We start from the raw sequence: 13,655 nt of genomic DNA, 5'->3' as shown, positions 1-13,655 counted from the left end.
AATAAAGAATATTTACTTACTTAATTACGACTAATGTAATGCTCGCACACGAAATGAAAAAATTGATCTTTTTTTTTAAGTTGAAAGTCGTGTTCATTTTTATATGTTCGAAAAAGCAGCATAAAGGCCCCTCCACACTCGTGCGCGAATCGCGGCGCGGAGCCGCGAACGCGAGTCTGGAGTCTGGTTCGCTAATCAACGAAATCGACTCCATATTCGCATTCGCGGCTTCGCGCCGCGTAGTCTGGAGCGGACTTAACAACGCAAAAAACGCAGTGTGTCCGGCTCCTCGGCGGGTTGGATTTTTCAATCGATTCTCAATTTCTCATGAAATGATTCAGCAGCTATAATAATTATATAGGTACTTTGAGGTACTTAGATTTTTGTATCGAATTTATTATTTACACTTTTTTTTTAATGGCGCGACCATGGGGGTCGCAATAAAGCTCGCAGAGGCTCTACTAGTAGATAATGACAAAGATAATAAACACTACACACATATTGTGCATTTTAGGATTCCGTACCAAAAAGATGGTTTCGTACATAAAACCCTTATGTTGCGACCGTCCGTCTGTCTATCATGTCGCTAAATATCCGTAGAAAGATATATTTATCTTTATGAGCCGGGAAATTATCTTCAATGTAATTCAATATTTGTATAACAAAAATTTGATTTGTCTGCAAAAATAAATATTTTAATTTATCTGCACTACAGTGTTATTTCATGTATTCATTCAAAAACGATATATATGTGCTCCATCGTATTCTAATCACGGTTTAATCTACAATCTTTATTTACATACAAGATACAGCAGTGGTACTACAAATCTAAAATAGGCCCTTGAGGCATTGTACCAAGGATGCTGGCGGCATCTCCCCGCTGTATCGCAATGCTGATACGTTGTGCGAGGAAGCCGCCAGCTCTTCGGTCACCAGTTATGTCAAGCAGACGCTTCGCGATTTCTGCGGTTTAATATATATGAGGCAATTGAAAGTTTGTAAGGAACCCTCGGTGCGCACTTGACCATTTTTTTCAAATACATTTCTATAGCCAAAATGCCAAGACCAGCGCTGACTCTTTAACGTTAGCATTATGCTGAGGCGGAACCATTTCGTGGTAAACTAGGTATATATATACTTTTTTGTTTTGAATATACTTTTTCTTTGTAATACGTTTGTATGAAATGTAGTTTACCATGAATTCTATTCAATAATTTGCACCGTAGCGAACAATACGCTAATGTCTCTCTGTCGCACTAATGTGGGAGAGTGATGGAGGGATTACGGTTTCGTTCGCTACGGAGCAAACGATTGGCATCTTGGGTAGGCCCTCTGATATAGAAAACCAACTGCCAGTAGAACAGGCTAGCTTCCGCAATACTTTCTCTATAATAGACCACATGCAGACATACAACAATTGAAACTTGTGTACAAAAACTATTCCGTAAACTTAAGAAACGAGTCGTTATAAAAGGCTTTTTATTTGTTTCTATATTTTATTTACCTTCCATAGTAGCAAAGGCAATCTTGAATCAAATGTTCTCAATGCATGCTTCACAAGCACCTGCTGCCGCTTATACTAGCGAGTGCTGCGCCCCTCCCCACGCATATGCATAATGAAAAATTATGTATAGGTAATATACCTGTGACAGGAGACCCCGCTCTTCCAAGACAACATTTTCGTTTAAGCAATTTAACTTAACTTAATCTGTGCACTTAATGTAATTTGGGGCATTTTCTGTGAAAAGGGATCTTATAGAGGCAGCCGTGCGTACGGAATGGCGGGCTGCAATAAATGACAAGATAACCGATTTTGAATCTCGGCGGCGCTTAGAGCTTGATGCCAAACGCGATAGAATAAAAGCCAGACCACCCGCGGCAATACCCTATAACTATGTTAATGGTGTGCTCACATGCCCGCAATGTTCGCGAACTTTTACTAACAAGATCGGCTACATCAGCCACTTGCGAGCACACCAGCGACAGCAACGGAGTTGACAGCAGTCGCCGTGGCCGAAGTCGGCCGTGGAGTTATTATTATTATAACTGGTAGAGAATGCCTTAAGGCATTAAGTCCACCATTTGTACCAATTTTTATTGTACAATAAAGTTAAAATAATAAAAATAATGTCTTTTACACAACAAGTCACTTTTAATTTAGTCATATTTATTCAATTCTTTTAATTTGACAAATCTCGTAGGCTTCTCGTGGTGGACGTTTACAAGATGGTACTTAACTCTACCAGGGCGCTGAAATTTCTTACAGCATATTTCGCAAGCATACGGTTTTTCCCCAGTGTGTACACGATTATGAATTTTTAGTTCAGCAAGAACTACAAAAGCCTTATTACAAATATCACAAACATGTGGTCTGTTTTCGGAGTGCATCCGTCGGATATGAACATTCAAGGCAGACTTATGTCTGAATGGCTGGCCGCATACTTCACACGAGTGTTTTTTTTCCTCGTGCACCTGCATGTGGTCCAGTAAGTTCGTCTTCGTTCGGTATTTTTTATGACATACTTCGCACTCGAAAGGTCTTTCTTCATTATGTGTGACTCTATGGTTATTTAGAATACCTATTGTCGAAAATCGTTTGCTACATATTTCACACATAAATGCTAGATCTTTCTTTTTATCTGCCGTTTCCTTCTCTGTGTGTTTGTTCATATGTTTTACTAAAGTCCCCTGTAATGCAAATCGTTTCCCACAAGTATCACAACTGAATTGTTTGTCCATAACTTGGTTGTGTTTCTCCAATAAATGTTTCTTCAAGCTATATCTATAGCGGAACTTAGTTTCACAAGTTACACAGGTATAAGGATGTTCCCCCGTGTGTACGCGCATATGTACATTTAAATTCTCCTTTGTTATGAAGCGTTTACTACACATGTGACATACGTGCTTATAATCCTCAGTGTGAACTTTGAAATGTAGAGTTAAAGCACCTTTCGTTGTGTACCCTTTATTGCATTTTTCACACTTAAAAGGTCTCCCTCTCGAGTGATCAACTTTATGAGTATTCAAGGCAAACTGCGTATTAAATTTCCTTGCACAAATGTCGCAAGTGAACGGATAATCTCCAGAGTGATGTTTGTAATGAGCGTCTAAATAGTTTTTATCAACAAATTGCTTCTTGCATATATCACACGTAAAATATTTAGCGGGTCTTTGATCTTCTGATTCTTCTGACGACTCATTTTTACATGTTATTTGTCCTGGCTCTAAGCGATTCTGATCATATTTAAAATGACTATTTTTATGAACGTTTAATTGGCCTTTATGTCTAAATTTCTTGTTGCATATATCACATCCGTATGGTTTTTCACCAGTGTGTATCCGCATATGAGTAACATATTCACGTTTCTGTACGAATCCCCTTTTGCATAATTCGCAAGAGAATTTGAATTTCCCTATATGGTATGCGTAATGAGCATTAAAGTGGCCTTTCTGACCGAATCTTTTGTCGCATATGTTGCACGCGTAAGGTTTCTCTCCAGTGTGGGAGCTGCGCTTGGTAACGTTCGGAGCTGATGCGCGCGAGACGCTGTGGGACGCGGTAGTTACTGGTTGAGCAAATGGCGCTGGTGATCCTTCGTGTAATGCAACTGGAACAATAAGAATTCATATTAGGATTTGGAATGAGTGTTCGTAAAAAACTTCTATTTCGTCTTGCTAGCATACATTTTTTTTTATACACATACACTTGCTTAAAAAGTAGTACTTTACGAAGCTGTTTAGTGTATGCATAGTTTTTGCGAAGTTAAAATTAAATTTTTTGTAACCGTAATCCATGGAGTTCAGTTGTTCCAAAACTTTAATTATTATATGTTTTACGCACAAAAATATTATAACGTGACATAAAGTTAATATTTATATGTTATTGTATATATAAAACGTATATAACACAGGAAATATCACTAAAAGTTTATAATTATTTGTTGGTTAACATAAACAGGAAAAAATTAAACCGGCGCCTGCTAATTTTCTCAAACTAATTTATCATAAATTGCAACTGTTTGAGTATTTTTCTACAACATGAGTACAATAGCGATTATTTTTCTCGCTTACAAGTACTCTAGCGCCATGACAATACAGGCTTGTTCAGATATTTGTGAGCGCCTTGGCCGCTCCGATATATCTGATGGCGACTGTAAAGTCGAGTCGTACGCAGCACAAAACACGTGCGCTCATTTTTAGGGTTCCGTACCCAAAGGGTAAAAACGGGACCCTATTACTAAGACTCCGCTGTCCGTCTGCCTGTCACCAGGCTGTATCTAATGAACCATGATAGCTAGACAGTTGAAATTTTCACAGATTATGTATTTATGTTGCCTCTATAACAACAAATAACTTTCCTTTCAACAAATTTAACAAATAGCTTTCCACCATATGGGTCTAGGGGACCCTAGCGACATCTACCGTAAGAGCGTTACACTCCTTAAACGGCTACCGGAGTTCCAAGTCAGTAATTGTTCCACTTTTAAATTTATTCTAAACTTTATAGTTATTCTAGTTCGCTGGGACACACCTTTACAGAGTACGCACCTGAGACGATGTTGTTATCAGCCATCTCCACCTCCGGCCTCTCCTGCTTAATACCGCCTGCCGGAAACACGTCTTAATTGTACACTTAGGTGGACAAAAATATAACTCAAGGATACGGGCGGGACGGGACGGGATACATTATTTTGGACTTTTGGAGCGATTATTTCCAAAAGACCTTCAAATTATTTTAAAAGACCCATCGAATGATGGGCCTCACGTTACTTTTTAGGGTTCCGTACCCAAAGGGTAAAAACGGGACCCTATTACTAAGACTCCACTGTTCGTCTGTCTGTCTGTCACCAGGCTATATCTTATGAACCGTGATAGCTTGACAGTTGAAATTTTCACAGATGATGTAGGTATTTCTGTTGCCGATATAACAACAAATACTAAAAAGTACGGAACCCTTGGTGGGAGAGCCATTATGTAAACTATTTTTAGCGACATTATCTTAGGGCCAAAGAGAATCCTTGTCAGACTTTAGCGCGACAGTTTTCTCCCATACAAAAATTAAATCCCCAATTGGTTTCTTATTTTGTTTTTAAATTTAAATAGTTCTTTTTATCCAAAACTTCAAACTTTTAGGTCACTTAGCGTAAAATTTTATTTCGTCCGAGTTATATAGTTGCTTGAAATTTTGGAGAGATAAACGGGAGCAAAAAATAAGTATTATAATCACGTGAACATAATTCTTTCAAAGAATTTCGACAAAATATAAGTCAGAGATATAATTGAAATTGCTTCCAAATTAGTGCCCTAAAAGTTAATTCACCCACATGTCTATATGATACTTACGCGAAATGGCGTCATCTCCAGTAGGTTTCTCTAACTTGATGTCGAATTTGTCACCCTCAGCTGAAAGAAAATGTTATGTTATTTATTGTAAGCGTGTTTAACATTAATTTGAATTTCATCGTTTATAGAAACAGACAGCCTTCTTGAAGTTACGAGTACATAAAACAATTAAAAACAGAATTAAATACAATACGTTTATATATTAGCCGGGTACACACAAAGCGGTGCGCACGTGGCACGTTTACACTGGCCGTTTTGTGCGCGAGGAAATTACCTCGCGCGTATGCTCGCTCTGTGTGGACCCGCCTATTGAATTAGGTATTTCCCAAACAAAATTTCATAAAAATAAATAAATTGATAAAATAATATACCTACATTAAAATACACAAAAATAAGAAATACCTACCCTACTTTTGAATGTTATGTATGTAAGAAGCCTATGTGACGGATGGAAAAACTATGGAACTGCAATTTGAGTAAAAAAAACATCCAAAGGCGCCAAAACTCAATCTTGCTCTCCCCTGATCATTGCTCGGACCGGCGCTGACTATTAAGATTGGAGTCTTAACCAATACAATCACCAACTGTCCACTTAAATAGGTCCGGCAACTCCGGCATGTCATATTTATACAGCTTACTGGCAGGGAGTGCTCCCGAGACCCGCTTGTGCAGTACGTCCTGGACGCGCAGCACTTGCAGCTTGAAGTCACTCGCGTCCCGCAGCCGCACCACACACACCTCGCAGATCCCGCACTCGTCATTTCCTAAACTTAGCTGGAACACAAAATAAAAACAGTGTTCATTACAACTTGTCATATAAATCATATAATTAACCAAGCAGCTACTTCCATTTCTAGGAACGTTGACGTGATACAAAAGCTTTGAAAGCCTACTATAAATAGGTCAAACAGATTTTAAAAAAAGGTCACTTCTGTAGACAATGCATTAAAATTTAACAACTCAGACACCACATATCAAGTTTTTTTCTTATATGAGTCACAAATGCTGAAAGTGAAAGTGTAGTAGTTATAATTTGTAGTAACCCGCCTGTTAGGGTGGAGCGTAAAAATTTTCTTAGATTTCTCTTAACTTTGCAATATAAAAATTCCATATATGTACTTTATTTCGACTGCAAACCCTAGTTGCAAAGATTATTTCAGGTTAAAATTTACAATTTAAAATAATAAATATAATTGGTTGGGGAAAAATTAAACAGAAAATGTTATATTAGAAGCTGGGTCTACAGAACTTGCCAAATAAAACCATTAAAGCAAAATAAAGATTTCAATATGATAAAGGTTATATATACTTACACTTAAACCAAAGCATTCTCTCAGCATGTCATAATATATCTCTGCTTTGCCGAAATGATTATACAGTGTCTTGAGGCCTTTGTCCGGAGGGCGCACCAAGCAGCAGCTACACGAGTAATACTCCTCCATCGTCTTATTAGCTGGGACTGCGTAAATGTCTAACTGACTTATATAGTACTGTAAAACCGACTTATGCAATTATGTGTTTTCTAAAATGATGCCCCAAGAAATCAATTAATCAATATATAAATTGGAAATATTGAAATTGCTGAGCACTACTCAATCAATCTTTGTGTGTTATGGCTCCATCAAGGCTTTGTCATGCCAATGACAAGGTTGGATAAGACTGGGCCAGTATATATATTATTTCGTATCATTTCTTAGTTCGGTGAAGAGATGGTGTTCAGTAGAATATCTGACCAACCTACAAAGAAATAAAACAATTTAATATACTGACATACTAACACAAATCTAATAAAAAAAGTATTCAATACAACAAACACAACCTAACATACCCATGGTTACACTAATTAAACAAATGATGAAAATGATTTCTTTAAGATTCTACATAAATATTTACATAATATAAATATTTTTTTTCACATAATTTATGTATACAGTGGTACTACTAAATAACTAGCTTAAATCTAAAATAGGCCCTTGAGGCATTGTACCAAGGATGCAGGCATTTCCTTGTTGTATCACAATAATTGTATGAGGAAGCCGCCAGCTCTTCTGTCACCAGTTATATCAACCAGATTCTTTTTAGTTAGAAATATATTAAAAATATCACAAAATAGTGTAAATGTTAATATTGATTGGACAACTTATCTCACATGGAAAAAAGTAATATGAGGATGATGGAATTTAAGACACTCCAATAAAAAATATATGATTTGTAGCACCCTCATCCAGTCCACATTCAGTTTCTTGTTCGATCCCTCAACTATGCCTACATATATTATGTGGACCGCAAGGGAACCACATCTGTTTATTTTAATAATGGGTCTGAGTTATAATGACTCCAGGGGTTATCTAAGTGGTTTAGGCAGGATTGCCAGGGGAGTAAGTTTTTTGGAATGCACAAAAATTTTCTTTACAGAGCATAATGCATGTCTACGTCCTTTGTCGATTTTTATATTGGTTAGTTGTATGTTGTATTGTATTGTAAAAAAGACAACATTGCGACATTGGAGTCTCACCTATCAGGGAGAACCTTATCTGCTATTTTACCACTGATTACTTACCCGTAGCAATTAATCGAGACTATGATAATAAATAACTACCACCAAACTAGAACAACACATTAATGAAGAGATACTCGGAAATTTCACCGAGAAGAATTTTTTCAATTGTTAGCTCGAGCAAGTGTCAACGCCACGACGCCCACGACGGGTAGAATATAATCACAGAAACAGATGTGCGAGCCGTCTCTAAAATAAGTCTTTGATGTAGTTTATTTTGGTTTAATAAATAAGCATTCATCGTCCGCGTTATAGAACGCCATGCCATAACAGTATATTAAAGTATATTTATTGAGTTCATTGACCTGACCACTGACAATTACCACTTGTCTTTTTTTTTGGCAACATTGGTGCGCAGCAGAAGCCAAGTTCAAAATATTACGCCAAGATTTTGTTAATGTTTAAAAATCCAACCAACAAATTATTGATAAATCTATTGATTGACATAAAGATTAAATAATACGAAAAAAATCTCCTTAGTTAGCTTTGGATTTTTATATGCGTGCTAAAGTAGCATTACACATGCAAAGTACTTACTGAGTAAAGTCAAATTTCTTCGTATTATTTATAGTTCGTCACACCAAACTGGCAGTAAATAAGAACAAAAAAACTATATTCATCCTTTTTTTTGGGTGCTAGTACTAGTGTAAGACGAAGATAGTATGATTATCTCTGTCTATGTTTCTTATATATATAACTATATTCATTATGCGAATCAACGTTTATCAATAATTTGTTGATTGGATTTTTAAACATGAACAGTTAGTTAGTTTAGTTAGTTTTGCTGGGCATTTTCCACAAATTGACATCCATTTTGCGTGTTAAGTAACTAGTTAATAATCTGTGGTAAAACATGAACAAAATCTTGGCGTAATATTTTGAACTTGGCTTCTGCGGCGCAGCAATAAACGTTGCAAATAAAATAAAAAAACAAAATGTCAATTCATAATATTTATATTGTCAATGGTCACTCAGGTCAGTGAATCAGTGAAATGAGACTGTTGCTGTGATTGAATTCCGCCCAAAAAATACAATACTCACTACTTTCACTAGGATTCTGCGGTTCTGTCTGTCGTGGCGTTCATGTGGCGTTGACACACCACACGTGCTCGGCCACTTAAAAAATTGTTTCGGTGAAATTTTCGAGTATCACTGTTGTTTTTTTAGTTTGGTATTTGGTAGTTACTATCACAATTCACAGTCTCCATTAGCTGCTACGGGTAAGTAATCAGTGGTAAAATAGCAGATAAGGTTCTCCCTAGTAGGTGGGACTCCAATGTGGCCATATTGTCTACAATACAAGACAACTAATCAATATAAAAACCGGCCAAGTGCGAGTCGGACTCGTGTTCCAAGGGTTCCGTACATTACACAATTTTTAACAATGTACCAATTTTTTATGTGAAATATTAGATGTCAATAAAATCCGTAGGGGTCGGATCAATAACTAAGTAATTAAGTCCGACTCGAGCTTAACTGCACATTTCCAATAGGTTTTCCTGTGTTCTATAGGTAAAGAGCTATTTTGTATATTTTTTTCAAAATTTTGGACCTAGTAGTTTCGGAGATATAGGGAGGGAATGGTCTTTTTTTGGCTATAGTAAAATTATTAATTGGGTAAAATTGATGTGCATTTCAGAACAAACAGGGGTTATCTAATGTACGGATATCCTAATGAACACCATCTATTGCTGAACTACGAAATAATATAATTATATACTGGCCAAGCCTTATCCAACCTTGATGTTGGCACGAAGCAAAAACACACAAATATTGATTATTCCCAAGTGGACATTTACCCAGTCGCATCTAATAAGACCATGGAAGAGTATTACTCGTGTAGTTGCTGCTTGGTGCGCCCTCCGGACAAAGGCCTCAAGACACTATACAATCATCTCGGCAAAACAGAGATATATTTCGATATGCTGAGAGAATGCTTCGGTTTAGATGTAAGTATGAAACCGTTATCTTATTAAATTGTTTACATTTAGGCTTTTATTTGGCAATATCTCTGGCAACATGTCTTGTAGACACATAGGATTCTTGAATAACATTTGCTATGTATGTTTGCCCCCGCTTACTTCAGTAATTGTTAACTTTTAATGTTTTAAATCACATTTAGAAACGGGTCTATCGCGAATTCATTTTGTTACCTTTATTTACCAACGTTTCGACACAGGTTTCACTGGTCGTGGTCGCGGCTAACTGACGTCCCAGCAAAATGTCAAAACAGACATTATTGTTTAATTAATTAACTTCACTAGCATAGAGATTTCTTAGAATTAAGATTACATATGATTGAATAATAGCGACAGCTGACTCTAAGATTATTAATAATATTTGAATTACCACTAAGACAATAATAAAATAAGAAGATTTGTGTGACTACCCCACGAAAAGTGGGTGGTTTGAAAATGTGATGTCTACCTCAAACTTTAAATGCATTTTTCGTGGGGTAGTCACACAAATCTCTGTTTTGACATTTTGCTGGGACGTCAGTTAGCCGCGACCACGACCAGTGAAACCTGTGTCGAAACGTCGGTAAATAAAGGTAACAAAATAAATTCGCGATAGACCCGTTTCTAAATGTGAATTAATATGTGTTCAAACCGCGGAAGTTTTAATGTTTTGTCTACAGAAGGGACCTTTTTCTAAAATGTTTTATCCATTACTAGCGACCTGGGGCGGCTTCGTACGGGTTAACAAATTATATGATAAGTTGTAAAGAACATTGTTTCTATTTTGTGTTCCAGCTAAGTTTAGGAAATGACGAGTGCGGGATCTGCGAGGTGTGCGTGGGGCGGCTGCGGGACGCGAACAACTTCAAGCTGCAAGTGCAGCGCGTCCAGGACGTACTGCTCAAGCGGCTCACGGGAGCACTCCCTGCCAGTAAGCTATATCTAAAGAAACTAATGAAACGCATGGATGACGGTTGACAAGTAAGAAGCTTTATTTCAAAGACAAGATGCATAGACACACATGTTGTACATATTATTAACTAGATGGCGCTAGTGACCCTATTTTAGCTTATTTTGATATAAATAACAACACCCCCACTATATCAAAATAACAAATAAACTAATATTTAACAGGTGTAAACCGGTGAAACTATTTATTTTTATTTTATTATAACAGCAATTCCACAGGCAAAAAAAAACAAGTTATTTATTAAACATGAAACTAAATATGTAAAATGATTTACTAACAATGAACATTAATAAAATCATTTCTGAACCACACCAAGTGTTTTCATAAACCTGTAATGTTTCACCTCCGGTAAACCTTTCGTTAACAGGTCAGCGGGCATGTTAGCGGTTGGCAAATACTTTGTTTCCACAATATCATTACTAATCACTTCTCTAATGAAATTATATCTAACATCAATATGCTTAGAACGCTTATGTGATTGATGATTATTTGCCAGCTTCAATGCGCTCTGACTGTCATTGTATATTACAATTTTATTACTAAAACCCATCAGTTCCACTTCAAGGTTTTGCAAGTAAATGGCTTCACGGCAAGCTTCTGATAAAGCCATGTACTCACTCTCGCATGAGCTCAAAGCAACAGTCCTTTGTTTTTTGCTCTCCCAAGAAATAGCAGAACCAGACTTCATAAAACACAAACCTGTATATGACCGTCTGTCAATAGCATCGCTCGCCCAATCGGCATCTACAAAACCTACCAGTTCTGCTTTTCCTTTGGAATATTTCAAACAATAGTCTTTTGTTCTCAATAAATATCTTAACACTCTTTTAGCATAGTTCCAATGAACATATGAATAACTATTATTAAATTGACTTAAGTAACTAGTAGCATAAGAAATATCAGGCCGAGTTAATACTGATAAATACATCAAGCTACCTATAAGTTTTTGATATGGCAGTTTTTCTTCACAATCATTTGTTTTTTCAACATTCAATTTACATTCTATAGGAGTCTCAACAGGGTTGCAATCTTCCATATCAAACTTTTTTAACAACATCTCTATATAATTCTCCTGATCTATAGTAATGACATTTTTATCCTTATTCATATTAATTCTCATGCCTAAGTATTGTTTCACTTGACCCAAATTCTTTAATTTAAACTTTTGGCTCAGTGCCTTTACAAGATTATCTTTTTCTGTACTATGATTTGAAAATATTAAAAAATCATCAACATAAACACCAACAATAGTTTTATCATTATTGTTATGATTCTTTATAAATACACAAGGCTCAAGTTTACTCTTAGTATATCCTAAGTTACACAAAGTTTCATCAACTTTTTTATACCAAGCAAGTGATGACTGCTTTAAGCCATAAACAGCCTTTTTTAATTTTAACACTTTATTTGAGTCAGTGACAGGAAAACCTTCTGGCAAATGCATAAAAATGCTTTCTTTAAGGTGACCATTAAGAAAGGCTGTTGTGACATCTAAATGAGTGATATCCATTTCTAACTGTACACTCAAAGCAAATAGTAACCGCAAAGTTGAGTGCCTAATAACGGGAGAAAAGGTTTCTTGATAGTCCACACCAAGCTTTTGTGTAAAACCTTTAGCTACAAGCCGCGCACGATATCTCACTCTATTGTCACAATCACGTTTCTTTTTTAAGACCCACTTACACTGCACTACACTCGCGTTATCTGGAGCATTGACAACTTCCCATACCTCGTTGTCTTCGAAAGACTGCAGTTCATCTGCCATCGCCTGCAACCACTGTTGTTTCTCAGGTCCACTGATAGCGTCTGCATATGTCATCTCATCTTCTCCCACGTAGCTGCTGGTGCATGTATTTGCAAAACCATATCGCTCAGGTATCTTCCTCTCTCGCTTCAGTCTGTCTTCATTGACTGTGTCCAATCCTTCTGTGACCTCTGCTCTTCTCGGTGAAGCATTTTCTGAAGACAATTGATTTTTAGGTTTTAACTGTGGCAGAGCATCTGTTCTATGAGTAGTATCTTCTAAAAACTGCTGCTGTCCATCCTCTTCATGCTGTTCACCTTCATCGTCCACATCAAGATACTCTGACTCAGACTCACTGGACTGGATAATCGGCTCTAATTTAACCACAGATTCCTGTGTCAACTCCCCCACTGAATCTGTGTTTTCTATACAAACTGTGAATGTATCCTCATTCTTCTTCTTCTCTAAAATCACTACATCTCGACTTGTTGTGATCTGATTCTTTACAGGATCATAAAGTCTGTAGCCTTTTATATTTTCAGGAAATCCTACAAGTATGTGTTTCTTGGACTTTTTGTCCCATTTAGTCCTTTTTTCTTTAGGGATGTGTACCATGACAGGGCTTCCAAAGATGCGCAAACCTTCTAAATTTGGCTTTTTTCCTGTCCACATCTCGTATGGAGTTTTTTCTATCCCCGACGCTACTGACCGGTTCTTTATGTATACGGCAGTATTGGCAGCTTCTGCCCAGAATTTCTTGTCTAGGCCGGCCTCAAACAAAAGACACCTTGCACGTTCCACGATCGTACGGTTGCTTCGCTCGCTAAGACCGTTCTGCTCAGCTGTGTAGGGGTTGGTTTTCTGGTGCACTATACCTTCATTCTTTAAGAAATCTTCAAATTCTTTACTACAGTACTCACGGCCTTGGTCCGTTCTTAAAAATTTAATTTTCTTGTCTTGACTGTTTTCCACCATTGACTTGAACTCCTTAAAATGACTTAGTGCTTCACTCTTGGCTTTAAGGAAATAAATGAAAGTCATTCTGGTAAAATCGTCAACAAAAATAATGAAATATCTTGCACC

At 36.9% G+C, this 13,655-nt stretch overlaps 2 protein-coding genes across 3 annotated transcripts in view; one reads left to right on the top strand and one right to left on the bottom strand.

Moving 5' to 3' along the window:
• LOC134752121 (zinc finger protein ZFP2-like) overlaps window positions 1–13,655 on the top strand; it is a 138,964-nt gene that overhangs the window by 114,275 nt on the left and 11,034 nt on the right. The window contains exons 1-3 of one of the 2 annotated variants that reach the window (XM_063687694.1): window positions 8,937–9,120; window positions 9,540–9,849; window positions 10,654–10,789. In XM_063687694.1, the coding sequence (XP_063543764.1) occupies window positions 9,721–9,849; window positions 10,654–10,789 (265 nt within the window). In that variant the 5' untranslated portion in view covers window positions 8,937–9,120; window positions 9,540–9,720. Of the gene's footprint in view, window positions 1–8,936; window positions 9,121–9,539; window positions 9,850–10,653; window positions 10,790–13,655 lie in introns of those variants that run through there. The other variant, XM_063687695.1, reaches the window with a different exon arrangement.
• LOC134752134 (gastrula zinc finger protein XlCGF57.1-like) lies at window positions 2,133–8,131 on the bottom strand. Its single transcript, XM_063687723.1, has 6 exons — window positions 7,904–8,131; window positions 6,657–7,080; window positions 5,982–6,117; window positions 5,344–5,403; window positions 4,549–4,605; window positions 2,133–3,608 (listed from the first exon to the last, which is right to left on the bottom strand). The coding sequence occupies exons 2-6, from the start codon at window positions 6,783–6,785 to the stop codon at window positions 2,158–2,160; spliced, it is 1,833 nt and encodes a 610-aa protein (XP_063543793.1). The 5' UTR covers window positions 6,786–7,080; window positions 7,904–8,131; the 3' UTR covers window positions 2,133–2,157.

The sequence above is a fragment of the Cydia strobilella genome, chromosome 24 (assembly GCF_947568885.1).
Source record: "Cydia strobilella chromosome 24, ilCydStro3.1, whole genome shotgun sequence".
Taxonomy (NCBI): Eukaryota; Metazoa; Arthropoda; class Insecta; order Lepidoptera; family Tortricidae; genus Cydia; species Cydia strobilella.
The sequence above is the reverse complement of the archived record's forward strand: the minus strand, read 5'-3'. Positions and strand labels throughout refer to the sequence as shown.